The 26,065-nt window shown below is 41.8% G+C and overlaps 9 protein-coding genes across 9 annotated transcripts; 4 read left to right on the forward strand and 5 right to left on the reverse strand.

Annotated features, from left to right (window-relative positions):
• Positions 1-453: 453 nt before the first annotated feature.
• EAF01_004535 (uncharacterized protein) lies at positions 454-1,844 on the reverse strand (the record flags this gene model as incomplete). The annotated part of the gene is made up of 3 exons (XM_038912789.1): positions 454-1,540; positions 1,593-1,681; positions 1,773-1,844. 3 exons carry the CDS (start codon positions 1,842-1,844, stop codon positions 454-456), a joined length of 1,248 nt encoding a protein of 415 aa, XP_038772473.1.
• A 1,362-nt stretch (positions 1,845-3,206) lies between these two features.
• Positions 3,207-3,813, forward strand: EAF01_004536 (uncharacterized protein; the record flags this gene model as incomplete). Its single annotated transcript, XM_038912790.1, has 3 exons — positions 3,207-3,268; positions 3,447-3,544; positions 3,698-3,813. The coding sequence occupies 3 exons, from the start codon at positions 3,207-3,209 to the stop codon at positions 3,811-3,813; spliced, it is 276 nt and encodes a 91-aa protein (XP_038772474.1).
• Positions 3,814-4,701: 888 nt separating this feature from the next.
• On the forward strand, positions 4,702-6,243 carry EAF01_004537 (uncharacterized protein; the record flags this gene model as incomplete). Its single annotated transcript, XM_038912791.1, has 3 exons — positions 4,702-5,241; positions 5,301-5,847; positions 5,900-6,243. 3 exons carry the CDS (start codon positions 4,702-4,704, stop codon positions 6,241-6,243), a joined length of 1,431 nt encoding a protein of 476 aa, XP_038772475.1.
• Positions 6,244-7,776: 1,533 nt separating this feature from the next.
• Positions 7,777-9,213, forward strand: EAF01_004538 (uncharacterized protein; the record flags this gene model as incomplete). Its single annotated transcript, XM_038912792.1, has 1 exon — positions 7,777-9,213. One exon carries the CDS (start codon positions 7,777-7,779, stop codon positions 9,211-9,213), a length of 1,437 nt encoding a protein of 478 aa, XP_038772476.1.
• Positions 9,214-10,343: 1,130 nt separating this feature from the next.
• Positions 10,344-11,211, reverse strand: EAF01_004539 (uncharacterized protein; the record flags this gene model as incomplete). The annotated part of the gene is made up of 2 exons (XM_038912793.1): positions 10,344-11,039; positions 11,095-11,211. The coding sequence occupies 2 exons, from the start codon at positions 11,209-11,211 to the stop codon at positions 10,344-10,346; spliced, it is 813 nt and encodes a 270-aa protein (XP_038772477.1).
• Positions 11,212-16,502: 5,291 nt separating this feature from the next.
• On the forward strand, positions 16,503-17,747 carry EAF01_004540 (uncharacterized protein; the record flags this gene model as incomplete). The annotated part of the gene is made up of 3 exons (XM_038912794.1): positions 16,503-16,662; positions 16,741-17,019; positions 17,080-17,747. 3 exons carry the CDS (start codon positions 16,503-16,505, stop codon positions 17,745-17,747), a joined length of 1,107 nt encoding a protein of 368 aa, XP_038772478.1.
• An 835-nt stretch (positions 17,748-18,582) lies between these two features.
• On the reverse strand, positions 18,583-19,023 carry EAF01_004541 (uncharacterized protein; the record flags this gene model as incomplete). Its single annotated transcript, XM_038912795.1, has 1 exon — positions 18,583-19,023. The coding sequence occupies one exon, from the start codon at positions 19,021-19,023 to the stop codon at positions 18,583-18,585; it is 441 nt and encodes a 146-aa protein (XP_038772479.1).
• A 1,018-nt stretch (positions 19,024-20,041) lies between these two features.
• On the reverse strand, positions 20,042-20,393 carry EAF01_004542 (uncharacterized protein; the record flags this gene model as incomplete). The annotated part of the gene is made up of 2 exons (XM_038912796.1): positions 20,042-20,294; positions 20,344-20,393. 2 exons carry the CDS (start codon positions 20,391-20,393, stop codon positions 20,042-20,044), a joined length of 303 nt encoding a protein of 100 aa, XP_038772480.1.
• Positions 20,394-21,621: 1,228 nt separating this feature from the next.
• On the reverse strand, positions 21,622-23,434 carry EAF01_004543 (uncharacterized protein; the record flags this gene model as incomplete). The annotated part of the gene is made up of 2 exons (XM_038912797.1): positions 21,622-22,985; positions 23,035-23,434. 2 exons carry the CDS (start codon positions 23,432-23,434, stop codon positions 21,622-21,624), a joined length of 1,764 nt encoding a protein of 587 aa, XP_038772481.1.
• Positions 23,435-26,065: the final 2,631 nt, after the last annotated feature.

The raw sequence follows: 26,065 nt of genomic DNA on the forward strand, positions 1-26,065 counted from the left end.
TCCCTAATTCTTATCGACAAACATACAGACAGGCAGGCAGGTTGATTGGCTGTATGTCTATTACCGTACATTACGATGGGAAGATGAGTGATTTCATTGAACTTTCCTTGGATATTGTTTTCATGTACTTCTACTTTGTGTGTAGGTCCCTCTTAATATGAATGAAACTATGAAAGCGCATATTTGATTGATACATAAACTTTCCTCACCTTCTTCTCGACATGGAAATGATGCGATATGATGTGATATGATGAAACGATAAAAAATGATAACATCAAAAAGAACTTCTAAATATCGATACTGTCTCTCTGGGATAATCTTACATATTTCCATTCCTATTGCATCACTCACTCAATCAGTTTCCACTCCCGACACTTTTATTTGATGACCACCAGGACTCCTTCAACTCCATTTCCAACTCCCCGTTCACTTCCCCGTTCATACATACAAGCATCATAGTTCATCCTTTCCTGCCGCAACAGGGGTCTCAGGCCTTCCACTATCTTTTCCCAAATCGACTCCATTCTTCTTCCTCCACGTCTCCCATAGAGCCCAGAAATCTTTCTCCATACCCTTATCCATTTGATCCGGTAACACGACTGTGTACTCCACAACCAAGTCTCCGAATTTCGTATCGTGATAAACACTGTCTCCATCCTCGTGCCATTTTGGCATTCCTTCTCCTTTGACATGTTCCACGTGACCCGGTTGAACAGTCTGTCCTCTTTCGCGAGAAAGTTGCACAATGTGTCCGTCCAAGTGTGTGAGATTTCGAGTCCATGATCCCATCCATGCTTCTCTTAATGAGAGAATTTCGCGCCAATGAAGATCATCGCCCTTACGACGGAAGAATGTCCCGTCAACCTTTAATTCGTTGTCTTCTTCAAGGTTCGCTTCCTTCTCAACTAAAGTAACGTGAAGATCACCGGCGACCCAGTCGGGAGATTCATCGGCTTCGTTTTCATAATTTATTGTTCGGCCCTTGGGGGCTCCGCGCTCGATAACGAGTGAATGGGTTTGGACTTTGCGGATGACACGAGAACCGGAACAGACGGGACATTTGTGTTTGATTGTTTTGCCTTTGCCGTCGCAGTGGTCACATTTTACCTGTACTTGTTGGAAGATTCCAGGCGCGAGTTGATGTTTCTTTAGTTGGACTCCGTGGCCGTGGCATACATTACATGTATCGACTTGACCGTCCGCAGATCCAGATCCCTCACATTCCTCACAAATCATTTGTTTCTCGAGTTGAAATTCGGTGGTATGTCCATTGTAGAAATCGCGGAGGGGTATTCCTACTCGTACTTCCATATCGGGTCCTTTTCGTTGTCCATGACCGCCGCCGAAATGTCCTCCTCCACCAAAGAATCTGGAGAAAAGATCGAAGGGGTCGTGGTGACCTCCACCTTGTCCTCCTTGTTGCCTTTGTTTTAGTCCTTCGTGTCCATATTGATCATAGATTTTGCGAGTTTCTGGTACGGAAAGGGCTTCGTAAGCTTCGGCGATTTCAACAAACTTTTGTTTCGCTGTTTCGTCTCCTCTGTGTATCATATTAGCAGTGATTTAAGCTAAAATCGAGGGGTGATACATACGGATTCTTATCCGGATGATACTTCTTGCTCAAAGTCCTATATGCGCGCTTGATATCTCTTTCTGAAGCTTGCTTGTCTATACCCAGAAGCTATTACAGAATTAGCATTTATTCCATCTTCCATCCTCTTAAACTCCAAACTCGGCAAACTTCTAGAAGCTACAGAGAAAGAAGAACCTACTTGGTAAAAGTCCTCCGCGCAAGCTGCCAATTGCAGTATGCACAAGAATAAAAAGGCAAAAGGTAACCACATCTTTGCGCCAGATATGCGCTCACAGGGAGCTAGATAGATAATTTCTATACACGAATTGAAATATATGAATCACAAGAAACCATGCGTATGTAGTTGCGGAATATCTAGTAAGGGTAGAGTTGCAAAACAAATCAATGTATTGCTCAATACAAAGGAACGTTAACTTCTATGTATTGTGTTGGATTTACAAAGAACACTGAAAAAGATACCAAGCTGGCCTTATTGATAGCATCGATAAGAGATTACAAGGGTCGATGAGATTTCATACGTTGGTCTTTAGCGTTGCTTGGTGCGATGGCTAGTCACGTGTGTTTGTCGGTATCCCAATTTGGTGACCTGCAGTCGAACGATGGCCAGGGACATTCTTTAGATTCCACTTCGATTTCATACAACAAAGTCACCTCCAACGTTTGATCCCTTCAAGAGGGGTGTCTTCTCCGAGTTTCAGTACAAAGTTAAGGGTAATGATCCATAATCCCTTGGAGAGCAACATGCTTTAGATCTAGGCTTCCTACTGCATAGTCTTCTAGATTTCAGGCTACTCAAGAACTTCAAGACCAAACATTTTGCATTGTTGAAGAAGCAAGTACGGGATTGAGGTCTGTCGCCAGAGCGTTAACAAACGACCTGCGAGATGCGAACTGAAATACGTGGAAAATAGACATTCTTCGCGACAAGCGGAAGGAGGATTTTCAAAAAGATCGACTTAAAGGGGTTTGCTAGTGCTGTCCTGAGACGATAGAGTGCGAAGTCCTGGAATACCAACCCAATGGAAACCTGTTTCTTTCTTGGTAAAAAGTGAGCGGCAGTTACAGCAGAGCTATCTATGATTTCCAAATGATGCAAAGAATAACAAAGAGGCACGTTGTATGATCAGCCGTGGTGTTACATGATCTTTGAGAATTTCTCTATGAGACCGGGGTCTAGACTGCATAGTTTTGGGAGCCTAGGTTATTGTCTCCAAGTTTGATACCAGGCAGGTTCGAAGTCTTGTCTAGTATAGGTAGGTAGATACTGTTCCGCAAATCTATTAGCCGAATTTCTTCGAAACTTCATTCTTGCGTTCTGCCCCGTATTATCTCATTGGACCAATCTGACAACATATCAAACGAAACCACCAGCGTGGCTGTGGTTCCTGATGACCCCTGTCTTGAACCGAAGATCTGGTTTTGACCCCTGCGATAATGTGACGTCAGCTCTCAGATTCATCATTCCTGTCGCCTCTACATGTGTATATGAATGTGTGTGTATCCAGATAGGGCAGATCAATTTCTACCAATATCGAAAACTACAATCTTGAACTAAGCAGTCGACTTTTCCCAAACATACCATCAAACAAACGAGTAAAAAAAAGAGAACAATATGCCTATCAACGATAAATCAGGAGTTTCGGGTGGTGTTACATGGGTCACTAGTACTGTTGGGTATGTTGTTTCTCTCCTCTTTATCTTTCTTTCCCTTCTCTTCTCCTATTCTCTTCTTCCCTCTCATGTTATATTGCATTCGGTCATTTCGGCCTTCTCAGCAATCCCCTCATTCATCCCCCCCCACATTAAGGTTTTCATCTCACGGAACGAAACTGAGACTAATACAACTCAATAGCAATGGCGTCTCGGGGGTCACAAACACAGTAGGTGGTGTCGTTGGAGCTGTTGGGCGAGGATTGGGAGAGACTGTAAATGGAGTTACCGGAAACGCAGGTTTGTCATCCTTTTACTTTTCTTCGCTATCTACAAGCTCTGCCCAATTATCTTGGACTAGGGGCAATTTTGTTGAACAAGGGAAAACGAAATAACGATATTCGAAGGACATTTATAGAGAAAGACAAACATAAGCTAAAAAATGTGTATTAGGTAAACCAGTAGGCGACGGTATCAAAGATATTGGAGAGGGCATTGAAGGTGGAGCAGCACGTGTAGCGAAGGGAGTCAAGAATGCGGGGGAGGGTCAGCATGGACCTTTGAGATGAAGATTATCTCTTTCGGGTTCAGGGTTTGGGCAGTCTGCGGATTTGATATGATACCAATGCTTTTTCTCTAAATGGGCCGTCTCCTAGAAATATATGACAAATTTGTTGTTTGAGATAAGCATCGTCATTTGATACTTATCTATAAGATGATAACTATCCATCGCATATCGTGAAGAAACGGGATGATATGGCACTGCATCTATGTTTTATAGAAAGCATTTGACTCCCTCGTATAAGACTGAAGGCGTAATTTCTATCGTATCAACATTCTTGGAGGAAATATAAGCGATGATTGGTTCATCATTCGTTAGGGCATTTCGATTAAGGATGCCATCATTTTACCAGCTCAGAAACCACTCTCTGGTTTTTCCGAGATATATGTATTTTACATCTGAAAGATATGGCCATCCATTATACTTCCAACTTGGGCCCACCTATATCCCCAAACCAGCAAAAGTTTCCCCATGTCTGACGCCAAGCATCTTATCAGCACCCCTGACATCCACCCGAGCTTATCATTATCAAAGTTTCGTAAAGCATAGGAAGAATATAGTGTCGGCGATCTGGAATAACGAGAATAACGATTTTGATGGTTGGGCGAGGTGAGATAAAAGACGGATGGAGAAATGCCAAGAAGGTGACCGTTGAATCGAGGTCTCTTATAGATTTCCGAGGAGGTGCTTTGTTAGATGGATGATAAGAGGGTGAGGGTCTGGGATGAAGTTTGGGTCCTTGGAATGAGATATAGGGGGATGTGAAAGATGGAATGGAGTACTTAATACTTAGGGTCTTCCCCCTTTAAATAGAAAGTCTTGCTCTCCATATATATCTACCAGGAGCGGAGCTTCTTCATACACAGCCTAATATTGATCAACACCATCCAGCACCATGAGTGCCCCCGTCTTCAACTCCTCCATCCCCGATGGCGGCGATCCCAAACTCATAGACGTCAATGCTCAATACTCCGGACTCGAATTTCACTACACATATATAGTTTTCTGCGGCTTCATCGTCTGGCTCATCATTCCCGGCATCGGACTCCTCTACAGTGGACTCGCGCGACGAAAATCCGCTCTCGCCTTGTTATTTCAATCGCTTCTCGTAGCGGCAGTGACGACTTTCCAATGGATGTTCTGGGGATACTCACTTGCGTATTCACGTACAGCTGGTCCTTTCATTGGCGATTTGGCGAATTTCGGACTCAAGAATGTGATGGCTGCGCCGTCGCCAGGTAGTGCTGTGATTCCAGAAATCGTATTCTGTTTGTATCAGTTGCTTTTTTGTGCGTGCACAGTGCAAATTGTAGTTGGTGGTGCGTTTGAGAGAGGAAGAATTGTACCGAGTTTGGTGTTTGGGTTTTGGTGGGCAACAATCGTTTATTGTCCAATTGCTTGTTGGACTTGGAATTCTAATGGTTGGTTGTATAAAGTAAGTTTCTCACTAGTTGCAGATTTTGGGTATGTAAAGTAGACTAATCAAGGAAAAAGCTCCCTTCATTGGATTTTGCTGGTGGTGGACCAGTTCACATTGCATCTGGGTGGTCTGCATTGGCGTATGCTCTTGTACTAGGAAAGCGCAAGCACACCGGCGAGAAGTCCCATGGAACGCCACACAATACTACACTCGTATTCTTAGGAACAGTCTTAATTTGGTTCGGATGGTTTGGATTTAATGGAGGTAGTGCTTTGAATGCTTCCGTCAGAGCGATGCTTGCTGGGTTCAATACCAATACTGCTGCATGCACTGGAATGCTTGGATGGGTGCTTGTCGACTACGTCAAACATGGTGGCCGATTTAGTCTCGTGGGAGCCTGTGAAGGTGCCATAGCCGGACTTGTGGGAATCACTCCTGCTGCAGGTTATGTTTCCGTTTGGCTGGCCGCAGTCATTGGATTCATAACTGCAGTAGTTTGCGCATTGTTACAGAATGTAAATGAATGGCTTCATATCGATGAAGGATTGGACGTCTTCAAGCTTCATGGTATCGGTGGAATGGTGGGAAGCTTTTTGACTGGAATATTTGCAACATCCTCTAGTATGTATCGTTACTCTTGATAGCATAATTCCCACGCTAATTTCAAAAACAGTCAGTATGCTCGACGGAGTCACTTCCGCTTCAGGTGGTATTGATGGCAATGGAATTCAAGTGGGTAAACAGTTTGCAGAGATCACCGCGATATCAGCTTACTCATTCCTCGTATCTTGCGCTCTTCTCTATATCCTGAAAGTCATTCCAGGAATGCACTTGCGAGTGACAGAGGAGGCTGAGATTCAAGGCTTGGATATGGATCAATTCTTCGATGAGCAGATCGGTGACTGGGCAATATTTGAGGAATTGGATCAACGAAAAATAATATTAGAGGGAAGCTCGCCTGGAACCCCACAGGTACAAGAAGTACAAGGCCAGACAGAGCAGACCAAGAAGGTATAGAATGTTGGCGAAGGATTGTGTATGTCATTCCACCCTTCTAATCAAAGTAGAACGTCCATTTCAATTAATCCATTCTCGCGATCTTTCGTCATTGACATGTGAAACTGCATGACAGTAATATTTCGCGGTAGCAAAGGGCATTGTTGAGCCCGTCGCTCAAAATTTCAACGTCATTAGACCTATGTGAACCTGTAAACACTAGGTATAAATGCAGGATGCTTTTCTGAGGTTCATAATGTAGACTGTACTTCCCACAACACTGTGGACGAAGTCGTTTTCCTTCCTCCACGAAAATAAACGCCCTTGGTCGTACAATCCACGCCGTCAATGTTGTATATTGCACTGAAGAACATGTAGCCGAGCATCTGCCAGATGTAAAGCAGACCTCCCGAAGAGTAGGTTTTTCATACCCGAGATTCTGGGCGCTTAGAATCCGAATAGTTTGTATAAAATGAGCTAAAATCGTACTAGAGCTGATAATTGTGGTCAAGCCCATATGGATAAAGTAACGACACTTTTCTAATCATATCTAGATCGCAATCAGGTTTCGTCGCCGTGAAATTTTGCTTGATATCCCATTTATGATTCTTGGTGCCCCACACTGGTTCAAGAGGCTGGGAATAGATAGATGTCTTCACGTTATCGATATTAACCCAATGCGTTTGAAGAGAAGAATAATGGAGTTCAAATCAAAAGATCTGGTCAACGCGTACTCCACCATCCAAAAATAGAGTTTATTCTGGAGTGATGTCAGAATTTAGCTTGTTGCGTGGGAAATGGGGGTAGAATTGTTCATGTTGATGCTTCGGGTGCGTGCACTATAAAGTTGCAATACCCGCTAGTATTAACATCTTGGAGCCAGGCGTGCCAGGTTAAAGACGCCAACACACGTGGATTCAAACGCAAAATCTTTCTACAACAAAAATTTAAGATTTCTTCAATATGTATTCGAATCCTTCCGCCCACATGGTAATGGAACGCTATTGACAAAAAAATTGATACGGGGCAAGCTTGCCTTCTTTCAATCGTGAAGGATCTCCCAGGATCAACACTGGCTAACCCACACATTGGGTCAAAATCAATGCGGCGAACCTTCCCGCTGCCAATCACTGACTCAAAAATTCCTCCATCCGAGTATATCACGGGTTATAAAGGTACACCTGGTCCTGTGTGCTTCCAGAATTCTTCCATTAATGCAAGGGTTCGGAATGCATGATATCTGGTTGGTCAATTAGATCCATAGGAATATGACAGAACTAACCCCCATGCTGCTTTCCATCTGGTATCTTACAGATCTTGAGATGGGCGGCGAGAGACAAACGACACAAAATCCTTAGTGGCATGATATGTAAAAGTACAGACGCCTTTCAATAACAGCTCAGTGTTTGTTTCTGGTACCTAGATATATAAAGTCTGGCGTCACCATTGATTATCATTCCGATCTTCAGCTGCATCCTCGTCTTCTTCATCTTCTTCTTCCTTGACTTCCTTTCGATATCTTCCTTCAAGTTCCAATCAATTATAAACATCGAAATGGCGATCTTCAAAGTTACTCCATTGCTTTTAGCTGCTGTCACGAGCTACTTCTCCCTTGGAGCTTTTGCCGCGGTGTTAAACATTACTTCCTCCCTCACTATTAATAGTGTTACATACCACAACGTTGAGTATGTCGAAAGAGATGTGGTCGTGATTGGTGGTGGATCCTCTGGAGCCTATGCAGCAATTGGTCTCCTCGACGCGGGCAAGACTGTGGCAGTCATTGACAACAAAGCTCGCATGGGAGGTCACACAGAAACTTATACTGATCCTGCAACTGGAGTTTCAGATGACTTTGGTGTTATCATCTTCCACAACATCGAACTTGTCAAAAACTATGCTGCACGTCTTAACATCACTTTGGCAACGGCCGACACAACAGAATATGTTCAATCAAGTGTATATGCCGATTTCCGGACCGGTCTTGAGAACTCTACTTTCACGACTGCTGACTTTACCGCTGGCCTCATGCTCTACATGGAACAACTTGCGAAATATCCTTACCTTGAAAATGGCTTTGATTTACCAAACCCAGTACCAGAAGATCTCCTGCTCACTTTTGGGGAGTTCGCAATCAAATACAATTTCGGCGATCAATTCCTTGGATTCATGTTCAACTTTGCTCAGGGTCTGGGAGATCTTTTGTCCAAGCCTACCTTATACGTGCTCAAGAACTTTGGTACCGGTGTCATCGAATGTTTTACCACTGGATTCTTAGCAACTTCTGCACAGGATAATAGCTTACTCTACGAATCGGCAAAAGAAATTATTGGTGACGACAGCGTTTTTCTGAGCGCAACAATCGTCTCAGTCGACCGAAGTGGTGATTCGGCTCAAGTTCTCATTAACACTCCTTCTGGCTACAAGTTCATCAATGCCCAAAAATTAGTCTCCAGCATTACACCTCAGATTAACAATCTTGCAGGATGGGATCTTAGCACCTCGGAGAAAACGCTTTTCTCTCAATTCAACAATTCCGGATACTACGTTGGTGTCTTTGGTAACACTGGTCTTCCAACCGGTATCTCCGTTGTCAATGTCGCCGATGACACCATCTACGGATTCCCACCTCTTCCAGCTGCTTACGCCATCAGCCCTACTGCTATCCCAGATGTCTTCAATCTTTACTACGGTTCCGCAGTCTCTATCTCTGACGACGAAGTCCGTGCTGCTATGTACGGCGAGCTTGAAAGACTCCAGATCACCGGTATGACCAAGAGTACCCCTGAGCTCCTCGCATACAGTAGACATACACCATTTGAGTTGTGGGTTCCAGCTGAAGCTATTGCTGCTGGTTTCTACAGTGATTTGTACGCCCTTCAAGGACAACGAAATACTTTCTACACAGGAGCTGCTTTCCATGTTCAAGATTCAACTATGTTGTGGCAATTTACTGAAGCATTGCTCTCTAACATTACTGCTAGCTTGGCATGAAGATTTCGTTTCTAAGGGGGTCTTTTTTGTACATAGTTTCAATGAAATTTTGTCAATGAATGAATGCATCATGGATGGATAAGAGATGGTAAGACATATATCCATAGCAAACAATATCAAAATGAAGCAAAGTCTATCTCATATAATAGTCCGGAAAGACCCCGACGTTTGAACTTGCCACTTTTTGGAGTGATTTGAAGGTTGCAATTTTGAGACTCCATTTGAGTGCTGTATCTTACTTTCACCTTCGCCTATCCGCATCAAAGTTCCGCAATTATCTCACCCATAGCTTAAGTAGCATCTGAAAACCACAATCAATCACTTCTTCCATACAAATTCAGTATGCAGATAAATCTACCTCTATCTTTGCTCCTACATGTACAAAGTACTTGCCATGTCTCGGCCCCACTCCCTCAATAGATTCCAGACCCATCACTTCTTCACAACTACCCGATCTATCCAATTATAGAACATCCCACCTCTGGCCCATCTAACCCACCAAATGCGCATTCGCTTATGCATCGTCCATCAACCGTTTAATTGCGAAGTTTCCTGATATTTTGGTATCTTTACTCGTACGAGACGATGACTCGGTTTTAGGGACGTAGAGGTATGGGTAAGGGCTTGGGTATCTTCTGGGTTCTTTCCGTGGTCATGGACAGGGTAGGAGTGAAGGGTGCTTTGATATCTTACATTCTTGTTTATTAGATCAGTTGAACTGTAAGACGGGAAGTTATTAAGTGTTTGAGAGAAAAAAAGAGCGCTTGAAAATGTCAGAAATTGGGAAAAAGTAAAGGTCTCACGTGTAAATCACGTGCATGGCTTTGATTTGTGATGGATGGTCTGTGCCTATCTTTTCAGCTGCTACATTCACAAAGCACGTTGATGACACCAAAACAATGCAAGGAGACAATGTTTGAATATAACGAAGGCCTAATTATCCCTCGGGCCAAGAATTGGGGTTGGCATTGATTTATCTTGGCCGCTCTTGAATTGCTCGCTATCTTCCTGATTGCATCAAACAGATGATATCCTTCCCTATCTACTATGTCCTAGGAGCCGGAAAGAAGTTTCTTCCCTTCACACTATTCTGGTTAGGAAACACTTCGTTAATGTTAATTCCCAAAAATTCAGTCCCCAACCCTCTGTGGATATAATGCCGTTATTTTTTCCTTCAAATCCTCGGCGCTCGTTGCGACTTCGAGTAAGGTCTCCCAATCTTTGATATACTGTCTAGTCTTCTCAAAATTATCTGTCCCAAACCCATCCCAAACCTGCTTATGACTCGGCACCACAATCTTTGGTTTCAGACTCTCGATCTTATCAACTGCTCTTATCCACTTCGCCCTCAATTCCGCGCTATTGGTCTCAACAAGATATTGAAAACATTCTCCATACACGGCATCGCCAGTTATCACGAACTCTAGAGAATGAACGTGTAAAATAGTCGTGTTATATGTATCCGACTGTCCGACTTCGACAGCTTGAAGCAAATCATCCTCAAGGTAAAACTTCCCATTGTGCGGTAATGGCTGGATCGTTTCCTTCTGGGTGCGTATCTGATCAGGAAACGTGGCAGACCAGAACTCGACAAATTCCGCACAACTCAATTGCTCGGCTGCATGTGCGATAGTTCGTTCAGTGGCTACAGCGATCACACCAGGGAAACGTTGTTGGAGAACTGGAATGCCAAAGAAATGGTCGCCATGTCCGTGAGTAATATAAATATGTGTTAAAGTTTTTTGGCCGATAATTCCAGAAACCCAATCTGCTAGCGCATGGGAGGTTTCGATGTTGACTGGAGCACCAACGAGGACGGCATTCGACTGGGAGTGTAAAAGAGGTAGGAGAGATGGTGTAGTTATGCGGTGGGTCAACAACGGGAAGCTCGGGAGCGTGGAAGACGTCCCATGAGAGGGGCGTTGCGGGATGCCGGATTGCAGTGGCCAAGCTGATCAGGGTGAGGATGAAGGAGAGAACTGATATGGAAGAAAACATTGTATTGATTGTTAAGCTTTACTTGTTGATGGATTTCTATTTGGATTGACTTTTACTGCTTTCTTGACAGAGTCTCTCTTTATATACATCTTTTAAATATCCCGAGGCATGCAAAATTACTCGTCTCCCCAAACGACGACCACAGCTTTGTCATATCGTGGTGCATTAAGTCCGCTCAATGGGAAGCCGCCATCGCAGATTGACACCCAGATAGAGATAATATCTCAGTTTATTCATCCAATACATGTTTAGTGAATATGTAATTCCGTTCACCATGAGATATAAAAACCTTCAAGCGAGCTTACATTTCAAGCGTTTTGCAAATTTTCAAGCGGCGCGAAAGACGTGTGCTCACGGCGTGAATAGTAATCACCGGAACACCAGAATGCAAATTGAGGTGGCTTTAAAATTATCATGGGTATTGTAGGTCGCTTCCCTATTTGGTTTTGAACGTTCCGAGCTACGAGAACGAAGACTGTGAGTTGTGGTCTCACGGTGGCGAATCTAGGGAAAGTTTCCCAGGCTAGCTTTTCCTTTTTGCATGTGCGAATCAAATTCAATGGAAAGAACAGTAGTCTGGTCTTTTTTCTCCATAGACAATCTATCGATAGATTCTGTATCGACAAGGGTTTCTCAAGTTTCACATTGTATCACCTATGAGCTATGTTCCACCAGCAAGCACCACAGTACCGCAATATTTACCTTACTTTGTGTAAAGGAAAAATTGTTAGTGGCTGCTGATAAAAAACGCTTCCGTCAAATGGAGGATGTCCAAAGCTTTCCAGTGGTGGAGGGTTGTGTTTACACTAAAACGCAACTATCCAGTTATAGATCGAGAAGGCTAGAAACCGGTCTTCTTTCTGTCCTCACGCTCCAATTATGGAAATCTCTTGTAAACTCATTTCTATCTCATTCACAAACATGGATATCTCACCCACATCTTTGTAGATTACAATGATGTTCTTTTAGAATGAAGAATTGTACTTTGGATCTGAATGGAATCTATGGAAGCTTCAATTGCATAGCAATTTCCGGATTGGGGTATTCTAATCTTCCATGAATCGAATTATGGCAAATTTAAAGACATTCTGCAGTGGAGAAGGTGCCGCAATTCGTGATCTCGCCTCGAACACGATCGCAAGTTTACCTTCGAATCACGTTTTCGGCTTGATAGGACAAACGCCCAAACCAAAAAATTCTTTCATTCTCATAATAAATTGAAAAAAAAAAGATGTTTAACAGAAAATCGTGCTCATGAATCATCCTGAGCTCAATCAAGATGAATGGAATTGAAGAAACCCAGAAGTTGGCTATAAAAGGCTACATTTCAAAGCTGCTCTTTCTCCCTTCTCCGTTTTTTATCATCAGATACAGCTCGATCTTTGAAAACATCATCTACCAGTTATCAAAAACACTCAAATCAACACTGGTAGTAAGACTTTCAATCTAAAGTAAGCTTCCAAACCTAGTAATTCAAGCAAAGCCGAACCTTCAGCTCAAGATCAACTACACCATCATCAAAACCTACTACACAATCAAGCCAATATTAATTATGAATCCCTATCACGTGCACGTCTATCCCTACCGTGCAGTACCTTCTCCCAGAGACCATCTCACTCGCACTGGTATCAGCGACTATTACGCATTTCCTCAAAACCGACTTCCACCTCTTAGAATTGTATACGGTAACAACCAACCAAATGAAGCTGTGCGAAGACCTATGAATGCGGGTAGACCCATGGAGCCGGATCCGAGAATGAATTGGTCTTATGCGTGTCCTCATGGTCGATATGTTGCATATCAGAGAATGGGATGGGGTCCGCGGTGGTGAGAGAGGGCTTTGAAGGTGTGGCGTGAGTTTGAGTGATGTGGGAGGATGGAAATTAGTTTGAGAACGGGAGGTGGCTGAGGATGGAAGCGATCCTTGGCAGGGGTGTATAGTGTACGGTTTTCACATGATTATTTTCAAGGATCTAGAGATGTAGATGAGAGACTAATAACACTTGTTCTTTATTCATGAAGTCCATACCATGATGCCCAGAATATAGATTATGCTGTTCGATACAAATAGTTGAGCCCGTATACTCATAATACAACATTACGGATCATCACAGATCGTTGAAGCGATTCCACAACGACTCCCCTCTTTCGAAATATTTAGAGCAATACCCCCTTGGTCACTCCTAGTAGATATGTGTTATGAATGGGGGTGATGAATGATCCTGATACGGTTTAATATCCCTCTTTAATACCGAACCGTAGCGACCCAACAGTAATGAATGCATGGTTCAATGCCATGGGTATGAGATCTCACAGCGAAACGACTGAAGGAACGATAACACGAGGCGGACGAGGTACACTTGAAGACATTAAAACAATCCATAGGAAGGAGAGCCAATGCACATACATTTCATCGATTCAAAATCATTCCCAGGGTCTGATCCACCACTTCCGGTACCGGTTCCAGCACCTGCGGCATCGCAAAACCCATTACAGTATTAAATTTCCCCCGCCCTTTAGGATCCTTGATTGGCGGAAACTTCAAGTCAACTTCCTGAGAATCGTATCCAGTAAGATGCGGAGACAAAGGTGGTTCCAGATCTGTTGTTTTGGGGCTGTGCAGATATATCCCGTTGTGACCTTCTTTTTTGTGGTCGTATGGAGATAGGGGTAAGCTCTCGAGGAGACAAAGTAGGTTTGGTATGTTGTGACCTTGTACTGATATGTATTGCGGAGTGAGGCGTCTGCGACAGATGAGACACCATGATGGTGTGGGATTTTTGGGATCCATCGCGAGGGTTGTGGATAATATTTTTGGATGATTTTGGTAATGGGTTTGATATTGAAGAATACGTAATTGATTGGTGAAGAATTCTGTTGGTATTGAAATAAGTGGTGCGCGGATGTATCGAATACCTTGATTTTTAGTTATAATGTCATGTACTGTGTTTGTAGTTCAGGAATGTAGAAAATCAGAATCTGAGTCATAGTTTATATATGTATTCATGTTCACTAATGGAAAGAGCCATTGCGATAGTGAGAACGATAGGAAAGAGGCATCGTGATGGAAGAGCAAGATTGTAATGGGAAGCTACTTCCTCGCTGAACCCAGTCTATTGTAGCTTCAAGTTCTCAGGTCTTTTGTTTCCACAGAGTAATCAATGAACACCATCAGACGTCCATCAACTCCAGAGAACTCGTCCATATCAATCTTGCGTTGAAAGTAGAGAAAGTTTTGGCTTGGAAGATTTCGCTGCCCGTTAAGCAACGCCATATCAATGATATCAGTTGTCCAAAGCAAAATGGATAGAATGTCGTCACTTGATCAGATCTGTTTCGTAATTGCCTAGCATGCTTCGCCTCGCTCCTCTTTCCAACATCTCGATGGATAAGGCATATCTCATTGGCGGAAATTCCCTTTCTTCATCATAACTAAGTCTTTCACACCTTTCTCCATCTGCTCCGGATTGATATCATTGTTGGTTCGAAAGTCGCCTTTAAAATGTTCCAGTTAGCCCTTGATACTTCTCAGAGATGTTGCCTTCTCTGGTGCTCTGGAGCCTCGTATAGATGAGGAGCATCAGGGTTGAAGATATTCGAAGCAATCAAGCGGTAGTAGATCTCAAATCCTCCAGAAGTTCATGCTGTCTTTTAAGTCAATCGAAATTAATTGGAAGTCGGCAACAGACTCCCCGAATCTACGTTGATGGTGCTTTCAGAGCGCACTGCGAGAATATGGGAGAAATTTACAGCATTTCTAGATCTGACTTATCTGTTGGAAGATTCTCATTTGTGGTGGCTGATCTTCTCAGGCTGGACTCCCGAAGCACTTGAGTGATCAGTGATCCAATTGAATGCCCGTTGCTTCGTTCCACATCCCAATACCCAATACGTGCATCTCATCGCTTCAATGTGCTTTTTTCATCAACATTCGCTTTGATTACGGCGAACTTCCCCACGCCATGTCGTATGATACTCCACTTTGGCCCTAAGAGCCAAGCTATACGGGGATGGGTGGAGACGAGGGGAATTTCGTAAGGCTACGGCAGAAGTAAACGAAGTCTCGGCTCCCTCAAGCTACCCCTGCTTTAACGTGGGGAATGGAATGCCATTGTGAGATACCACGGGTGGAAATTCAGAAAATCGGAAGTGAACACTTGCTGTATATCCATTGCATCGTATAGATTAGAAAAAAGATACGAATTCGAGATTGATTCTGATTTTTGGAGGTTACGGACAATATGTTCTTTACAAATGTGCGATGCGTAGGTACTTTAAATGATAAATCGGTAAACTCCGCTTAACGCATAATTTTCATAATTTATACGGAGGTCGCGATCATCTTGTAAGAGATTATAGGCAAGGCACACACGCTGTAAGGCTCTATAATTCGTCAAATTATGTTGGAATCTACAAAAAATGATCTCCGCTCTACCTGAATAGGCTATTGAGACCTGAATTCTAGGCTTGATTGGGCTCTAGATCGACCTTGAAAAAAATTGCCCGAAGCTTATAGGCTCGTTAAGCCTAGCCTGGGCTTAAATCCCCTTGAAAACAGACCCTATATTGCCGATTTAGTATGCTTGGTTATAGGCATCTACAGGGCTACCTAGTCTCCCCCAAAATGCCCGCGACCTCCGTAATGGCACAGACATGCATGAGAAGCTAGACAGCTTCTCATGCACGGACTCAAACCCCGGTAGATCATTGGTCTACCCCATCTTATCTTGTCCTAGTCAGGGGCTTCGTCCAATGTTGATTTCAAGCTTTTTTGAAGTCTCCTTCACCTCACATACAGAGAAAAATGTGTGGGTGTTCAGGGGATCAAGGTTGATTTTAAGGTTGAGTGCTTCGGTAAAACAAGGATGTTCAACCTACCGAGTGACATTCCACTCACGTAACCTCATCTTAATTAGAACCAATACTGATTGCAGGTGATGCAATTAACCTCCTGTATAGAGTTCCGAAGTAAGTATTTGGAGGGGAGCCGTTGGTAAATTAGTGGAACGTTGATTTCGTCATGATTTATCAGCGTTGGAGAGTTTTTAGAAATCATTGCGTTGTGCTAGAAACGGCGGGTAAGACTTGGCATAGTGCCAGTGAATAGCAGAAATGGTGAGATGATTGCAGTTGGCAACGATCAACCTCATTGGCAGATCTATCCATGTTTCCTTTTGTGAGAAACATATATAGAAGCTCTGGTCTTCTGCGATATAGATTCATTCCAGAGCTGACCACGGGTTTTGGAGTCGTCTTTCAGTCAAATCGTTCCTGCTTCAACTCGATCCAAAATGCATTTCTCAACTACCGGAGCGCTTGCCTTGAGCAGCATATTTGGCACTTCATTTGCCTGGGTGAACAATGTTCCAAATGATAATTCGACTCTCGACGAGCTTTACGCTGCAGCCCTCAAAGAAGATGGAAAATTGGTCGTAGCTTCAGGTGGTGATGGTTAGTAACTTTCTTCGATGACTAGCTTTGATCTCATTGCTTTTCGGCAAAAATGAATATGTATTGACAAATTTGTAGCTGGAGTCCAAGGTCAAAGCATGAAAACAGCTTGGGCAGCACGATTCCCCAACATTACTCTCGATCTTACTGTCGACCTCTCCAAATACCACGACAGTCGAATTGATCGCGCGTACTGGGCTAACAACGAAACTGTCGATATCGCTGTTCTTCAAACTCTCAATGATTTCCAACGATGGAAGGAAGAGGGGCGTTTAATGTTTTACAAGCCTCCAACTTTCACTGATCTCTACTCGGGAGAGACGGATCTAGATGGTGCCTTTTTGCCTGTTAACATTGGTTAGTATTTATTGCTTGATAAATTATGCTCGAGTATATGGTATTGATGAATTTCTCTAGGCAGCTTCGGATCTTTCTCCTGGGATAGTACTTATGTATCAGCATCCGAGGCTCCAACCAGCTACGCTGACCTCCTAGACCCCAAATGGAAGGGTAAGATTGTTGCCACCTACCCTAACGATGACGATGCAATCGGCTATCTTTTCTCCATCATCATCGAAAAGTACGGTTTTGAATGGCTCGATGCTCTTGCAGCACAAGATGTTCAATGGGTTCGCGGAACCGCTACTCCCGGGTTTGTCATGCGGGACAACCACAACAACGCCACCAGATCCGCTTCCGGTTCTTCCCCTAAAGGAAGAGTTCTCTCATTTACCACTTACCCACCTTCAAACGAAACGTACTTTCAAATGGCGCAACCAGCAGCCCCAGAACAGCACATGGCATGGGCACAAACTGCTGCGGCTTTTGCTTCCACAAAAAGACCTGCTACTGCTAAACTTTTCTTGGCTTGGGTTACCAGTGATGAATGGCAGAAGGCTTCAACTTCTGGATCACCTAGAAAGAGTTTGGATATCGGAGGCACGGTTTATACAAGTAACACAACACAGACTAGTCAGTTCAGACAGTTTATGCAGGATCGTAGAAGAGTTGAGTGGTGGAAGTTGCAGTATGAAACTACGTTGGGAACGGCTCAGGGTGTCAGTCCTTTGGCTTTGTACCCTTAGATGGAGGTATGAAATAGTATGAAATCGACAGGGACTGAGAAGTTGTAATGGGAATGATGAGACAGGCACGGATGAAAATGTTCATCAGCTGTGTTCAAAATACTTTTCACTTCGTGTAAATTATACTCGTAGTCTAGAAATACTTTGGGGTTGATTTGAACATAGCTAGAGCCCCAACTCCAGGTCCACTTGAAAGCCTGCCTCGAATTTGGAATCAGAAAATTACTCCAACGACATAAATTTTGACAACAAGGGCCGAATTGATCGACGGAAACATCTTGTGGTTTCGTCTTACAGTAGCAAAATCCTACGTGGTTAGTAGATTAATACGGTTGGATTTATACTTTTTTCTCTACGGCGCTGAGCGCGCAATTTGAATTTTGTGATTTGCTGAAAAGACTTTGAAATCATAGAGAGGATAGGGGCTTTCGAACATATGTTGTATTATATCTTAGTGGTAACTGATAGATTTCCTTGTGAAAACTTGTGACATAGGCCGTCAAAAATGAACAAAATTGAGTCAGTCTGTTGCGCGAAGGACGAATTTGAAAAGGTGTGTGACATCCAAACCAACTATTGACAAACGATCTAGTCTGTTCAGTGGTGTATTAGTACTGGGAGCGATTTGCAATCGACTGAATAAAAATGCAGGTGAATAACAGTTGAAGCAGATACTATTAGCTTGCATGCATATGTCCTCCAGAGGAAGGAAAAAAGTAATTGAATATGGCAGTTTACCTATTTCTCTGCAGTCAGTAGATATCAGTGTAGCAGCTATATTTTGTTCATAAGAGAAATCTAGGAACAAGATTAGAGGAGGGTTACCAAAATCTCTTCAGATGCAGGGAGATTCCTGAGCCCAAGCGCCTGGGATGAAAGTTGCAAGAGGTGAGTCTTCAATGAGCGACCAGAATTCTCCATCAATTCGATCAGTCGGTTCTGAGAACCAAAACCTCCAATCCTCTAGACGATGACCATATTTGAACCCAATGAGATGTACCTCTGTCCATCTCGGATAGAATCTGCAATAGGGTAAGTTTGACCGTAACGAGGGCCACTTAAGATCTTTGCTTTTGATTAAATTGAATAGACACATTACTTTCTTGCCGTAGTATTCAAGATCGACATCGTAGGACCTCAAGATTTGAAGCCAATAAAGCAATTCCCTTTCCAAATAACGAATCTCGATGCGGAATGAAAATTCTTTCAAGAGTCCTTGTAGAGGTGTGAGATTGAAACTGGACATGTAATTGAGAGGGATTCGTGCCGCCACCATTTTCAGGGTTAGAACTTCCTATGGTTTGGGATCAAGGATAGGGTCCCGAGAATTCGCAAAACGCGATTTCAATACAGAACTCTTTGCAGTAGCAAGTCTTTCGCACAATATCTCGAAAACATCCATAAGTCCTGGGTCACTTTTGTGCATTTTAACATTGGATAGGAAGTTAGGCCCACCTAAGAATGATCTGATGATGTTAGGGTTATGACTCCAATGGCCGACCTAGAGAAGTTTTCTGGCCGCAATGAGACATTTTTCGGGAAATAAGGGTTCTTCTAACAATGTATGTCGTTGAATGTAAGTGGAGACATTTTCATCCCCGGTACTAGCTTCAAAAATGCAACTATCACCAAGAATTTCCTCTTCTGCACCACCCTCGACCAGGATGCGGATCGATTCCAAAGGATCTGTTTTAAGTTCGCGTTTAGTGAAGGCTGCTCTCCTTACTATTCATTGTAAAGGGGTTGAACTGAAATTTTTGTTCAGCTTTCACCAATGGTCTGCTCTGTAGGAGGTCTCACCCTTCGTCATGGTCACGAGCTGAGACTTCAGCACCCTCCAACGAAAGTAATTTGCACAGGTCTTCATGACCACAACAGACCGCAATCTAGAGCCATCGGAGCAATAAAGTCAAAAGTCTATACTCAGAAGTGCATGCGAGACTTAGATGAAGAGGAGTTGCTCCCCAAACATCTCGTCGTATAAAATTTTGATAAATGGTGTTATAGAATCTATCGTTTGAAAATCCCATTCGTTCTTTTAGCATTTTTTGCATATTGAGAATATCGCCGCTAATGAGATAGTCGAAGAAAGCAGAGTTTTGGTTTAAAGTACGGTGTGTCTAGATATCGAAATTCCATCTCAAGGATGATGAGTCTTTGATGTACATATATTGCCATGCCCTATTAGAGATCCATGCTGGGGGATGGTACACAGCTTCAGATTTTTAGAAGGCACCTTTGTGGTTCTTTTCAATTACCTTTCGACTTTCGAGTGACCCAAAAATATATGTGACCTAACTTGAAAAATCATACTGGTCGGGTCTCTGAGTCAAGTTCTGTCCACTTAGGCTTTCAATCACCGGGATTTTTAATATGGACCTCGCGGTGATCGTACTGGGTTGTGGTAGACCTGCAAAATTCTTAGATCCTTGCGAACTAGATTGCGATGCACCCGAGACCGAGACATGACTTTGCCATTGTGTCAAAAAATGATGGAATACTTGTACGATCAAGGAAGCTTTCGAAGATTGCTGTTGTAACACGACACTTCTAACAGTCAGTATCTCGTTGATCTGTTATCATTTTAGGGGCTCACCTAGTCTGCCAAGAGATAGCTACGTGCATGGATCTCGTGGCACTCTTCATTCTTCTTTTCAATCTTTTTAGTTGCTCCGCCTTCAAGAGAACGTTGGCAGATCCCAATGTACGTTTCCAATTTCGATTGGAGTTGATATCTTTGGTCAAGGCGTCAACAAGCTCATCTAATTGCGAAGAAGCATCCTGACATAGCCTTATACTCTACTCAAATAATCCGCCTGTAGGTTGACATGAAGCTGTGAGCTACGCTTGCTTCTCCAAGACACTGCGAAGGATGGCATGACGACTTTCAATCTCGCGCACGAGAAAAGCGATGACGCCAGGTGCGTCCTGGATCTGGTCCTAGTAGTTTTTGAGCTTGATTATGCTAGATGCAAGGTTTCCAGCCAACTGCGCGATGCTGATCCCGCTGGCTATAGTCCCTAGAACTTCGGCTATCATAGATGATTGTACTAAAATCTATGTTCGATACGAATAAGGAAGTCTGAAAAGCTAGAAGATCAACTCTGAAAGTAAAAACAATAGAAGCAATTGGCAGGAACCCTCTTATTACACTGCACTAATGTGAGGCAGCTCAAGGCTCGATAGTTGTACAAATGCAGTCAAACGCTCGATGTCGCACCGAACGCTGCTTTGCCACCACTATGCGCAAAGTGGCACTAATCAAATGTTCGAAGTATGCCTGCCAGGAAATCTGCATTTCGATCAGGCAGTGTTGTGAGCCGTGCAGCAGCCATATAGTCAAGCATTACTAATCGTTGAGAAATTCGCACTGTTTGACGACAGTCAAATTAGTAGACAGATTTCTCATTCGATCCAATGATTATTGCAGATTGGAAGCTCGCACCCTCATTCGCAAATTATTAGCATTCTTAAGTCAATCGCCATGGCATGGACTGCGCCGCAAACTCAAATTATCTGCACTCAAACGGGGGACATAATGTCCTGCAAGGCTTTCACGAAGCCATGCATTTCGAACAAGCCTAGAGCTTTCTTCCTGTCTTCGTAAAGAAGAAAAAACAAGGGAAATTCCGACGGGAGTGTGAGTCTGTGATAAATCAAGATTTCTCGCTGAAGTGGTATCTTGTTGCGAGGCTGAGAAGGGATGGCGAAAAACATCGGAGGATAATGATTCCTAAGCTCGGGCCACCATACTATGGAACTTTCAGATTATTCAGTATTGGTCTACGACGTAGCATATTGGAATGATGTAAGTTTTCTATACTAAACTAAAAATTACAAGAACCTTTGATTATTGGTTTTAATATCTTGCTTATCAAAACTGGAACTGTTCAATCACATCCTCTCTCCCCAAGAAGCCACATCTTTCCACCAATCTCTCCCCCACTATTCCGCTGTTCAACCCATCACTTCCAAGCTTACTCATCCCCTTGTTTCCACCCCCTATGACAAAAACCTCTGCCTCCCCTTTTCTAGTGGGCCAGGCAGATGTCCACCCTGCCATTGATCCATTAATCTTCGACGGGTTCCCGTACTTTCCAAAAGAAATCCACGACAATGGCAAGCTCTTCGCTAACGCGTAATCACTTTCCGTGGGCTCAAACACATAACCCGGAAGGTCGAGATTCGTGATGTTGAAGAGATCAATATTGTTGAAAAGATACGCGAGCTCACTAGTGTGGATAACCCCAAACCCAGCCTCACCCGTAGCATCGAGATAGGAGGTCATGATTGTCTGATTGCCGACGTACATATATGATGGTGGGTTTGTAGTGTTGTACTTTTTAGCCATGGCTTGGCTGAAAAGGACAGTGGGGCAGGCGAGCAAGATATCGCGAAAGACCTGGGCGCAGCGATAGAACTCGGCACTTAAGTTTGCGCTGGGATCAGCTTGGAATTCGGATACAGGATACAGATCCAAAAGCTCGTCAAATGTAGTGGTATTAACGGCTGTGTATATATTGGATAGGAAATCTCTTGTGTCATTTGCGCTTTCAATGGTGGTCGTTGTGAAGAGTGTGGCGTCGTCTTCCATCCATCCACCAACAATAGGCAATCTGGCAAATTTCCCTTGTGCGAGGAGCTGCGATGCTTTTTGAGGAAGGAAGTCTTGGTCAACAATCGGGAGATAGTTATCTCCGTCATGGCTGTCGGCACTGTCGACTTCTTGGTCAATCATGAGTTTCAAGAGAGTCTCCATGGAGAGTGATCGTAAGCAGGCAATCGTAGCCATGGATTGATCATCAGTAGTATTGCATCCAGCAAAAGCAGCAACTGCGGCGGTGGAGTTGAAGCTGATATTGGATGACATAGTTGGCTCGAGTGCAGTACTTTCCATTATAGCTGCGTGGAAGGGTACAGGCCTTGAGCCTCCGTACGCGAGAATTTGCATACCCACGCTTAAACCTCCCGAGGACTGTCCGTAGATTGTCACTTGGTCTTTATCTCCTCCAAACATTTCAATGTTTTGTTGGATCCATTCAAGAGCCAATCTTTGATCTCGGAGACCAACATTGAGAGACCTGTCCGGTCTCAGAGCTTCAGAAGCTGCAAACCCGAAGATGTTGAGACGGTAATTCATTGCGACATAGATCACAGGCTCACCGCCTGCAACTGATGCATGGATAAATCCATCGGGTGCAATGGTCCTTTCGTTGACGGTCCCGTCAATCAATGCACCTGACCCTGTTAGTGGGTTTGAACAATGAAATTTGATAAACTCACTTACCTCCATAAATGTAAACCATGACTGGCAACTTTGAGCCAGCTTTCGCCCAAGATGGTCTGGCAATATTGAGATTCAAACAATCTTCTGAAATATTTGTGACATTTGTCTGGAACAAGAAACCCGAGTCTGAAGGCTGAGGGCAATCAAAACCCGCAGTCGTAGCATTGTGATGATAGCCGTGGGGAGGGACGAAAGCTCGGGGAGGTGCAAATCTGTTTTCACCACCCGTATCCAAACCATATCGGATCCCCCGGAAAGTTTCCACCCCTGTGCTAGAGGTAATTCCTGAGTACGAGACATTTGTCCTGTGGTGCAGAACATATGGTTTAGCGTTGACATGATCAATCAGTACAGATGAGATCAACAAACATGTCGTCGACCGCAAAGATGAGAAGAGCATCTTGACTTGAGGTGTATGGAGGTAAGAATTGAGACGAATGACCTGGGAAAGTTTTCGAGACTACCACGTCAATTTTGTATAGAAGCTGCATATCCGATGATTCCATTCAAATCTATGAATCCCACTCTGATCAACATATGAAATTTGTTCTCGTAAATGAGATCTACGAATAGCGTCCGATTTGAGTTAACTCGTATAAAGCTACTAGCTCCACTCAAAATTCCGAAAGATTGATCTCAACCCTTTAGCCTCTAAGACACTAAGGATTTAACTTTTAAGATTAATATCAGCAAGCTTCGAAAGCTATAAGCATAGGAAAAGAAGTGTGGTTTAGCTATAAGATATCTGAAAATTGCCCATCAAGATTTCATCATAACCGATTTCCATATCATCGATTCTTTACACATTAAACCCCTTTCACGACACGTACTAACGGTGGGTTCAGGAGAATTAATTCATCTCTACTGATACAGTCAGAAGTTTTTCAAAAATGCGGATTCGCATAATCCCTGGCTGGAAATTGATTGATGCAGAAAATATCGCAAGCAACATGCTTGCGATAAAATGCTGGCGATCTTATCTGATGATCTGATTGAATCTCAAAGATGTCACCATGCACCGCCTATGCCAAAAGGAGGTGACTATATGGAGTAGCTTAAAGTAATTCTTCTTCAGTCTCGATCCATGGATTCTGGAACGGAGAAACGCATATTCCGTACTGTATTAACTCAACGATTTCATGTTAAACTGGCCCTCTTCAAATAATGTTGTCGCTTATCCCCTAGACCGCCATTATATGATGCCTCGCTTAACAGGGATCTTAGTGACCAATCAGAACATCAGGATTCTGAGAATTCTTATAATATTAAAACTATATTCTGTAATAACTATTGAAATATTTATTATTATTATATAAAGAAATATTATATTCTTTATATCCTTATTTGCTTTTATATCTTACTTTTTTTTATATAAAATTAATAAACTTCTTTTTCAATATAATTCTTTTTGCTTTATAAAACTATTCCTTATAAATATGATAATCCTTTTTACTTTTCAATTATACAAAATGATGATCTTGAAAAGGGTTATAAACCTCAATTAAAACTAGTTAAATCTATTTTATATATTTAGAATAACATTTAAGCTTAAATTCAGCAATCAATTTATTAGTAAGAGATTTTCGAAAATTATTATGCTTAAGAGATTTGATTATAGAATGCTTTGATATAATTTCTTTATGAATCAAATAGTAATTAACTAAAATAGTAATAAAAAGTTATTATTCTAAAGCTTAATAACCATTACATCATTATTATCGATATTCTAATATAGATATATATAATTAATCCTCTATATTAATAGTATTTATATTATAATTATAATTGTTAAAAAGGATTGAAATAGGTAATTCTTTTTTGTGTTTATTTTCGAATAGTATTTAAGCTGTTTTAGTTTTCGAAAAGGTAATTTTCTATAGCACGCTACTCGGTAGCATTGCTTACCTAAGCAAGTGTGTATATAATAGTGTAGTCTTGATAAGAAGAATAGAACAGCTTTATTATAATTATTAAAATGCTTGTTATATTTGATAGCAAGTTTGAATTCAATTTAATCTTTTTATTTAAAATATTTCTTTAAATTAAATATAATTGAAAGAGACCTTAAGGATTACTAATTGTTAGAGTATTATTAGGGACCTTAAATTTCATATCCTTTAGCAATTTAATACTGATTAATGAAAATGAAAACTATTATTCAAGTTTATTAATTACTTACTTTTCTATAGATGAAATATCAATCTAGTAAAATAATTTCTGAGAAATTGTAATTTATTATTAAGAATATCTATAAAAACAATATAATAATTTTAAAATAAATATTAAATTTATACAAGATAGAAATATTATAGCATTATACCCATTCCGCCTATATTACTCCTGAAAGCTTTCCGTCCGATTAAATAATTAATAAAACAATTCTAAAACGAATAATAAAAACCTTTAAAAAGAAAATAATATATTATACTCTTTTATCTTTTATTATAATAATAACCCCAAAATTGACTTGAAATTTAAAAAATAGAAGTAAAAATTAAATAAACAAAAAATTATAATAAAAAAAGGGAAGAAGTTTAAAATACAATTTTAATATTTATTCAAATAATTAAGGATTTGAATCTTTAAAGGATTCTTTATAAAGTTCATTTCTATCTTATATAGTCTTAATTACAATTATATCTATCATTAAATTAGTAAATCTATTAAAGCTAATACAAGGTACTATATTACACTTTTAAATATTATATATACCCTTACCGTTAGAACAACATTTATAAAAGTAATTATACAGATAGAACATTTGAAGACAACTAAGCTAGCTTTACTTTAACAATTTAATAATACCTCAATTATTATTAAATATGTTAGGAACGAATAACTTTTAGTTTATAGGGTTCGATTATAACCATTAGGCAGGAGATAACAATATATTTGAAGCAATAGTAACGCCACTACTTTTTAATGGATATAAGAAATATAATACAAAAGGACTATTTAGGTAAAGAGAAAGTAGTGTTTTTAATAATAAAGGATTAAGTACCTATAATTAGTTGGAAATTACCTTATTATA

This window comes from Botrytis porri (genome assembly GCF_014898465.1).
Source record: "Botrytis porri strain MUCL 3234 chromosome Unknown BPOR_005, whole genome shotgun sequence".
Lineage (NCBI taxonomy): Eukaryota > Fungi > Ascomycota > Leotiomycetes > Helotiales > Sclerotiniaceae > Botrytis > Botrytis porri.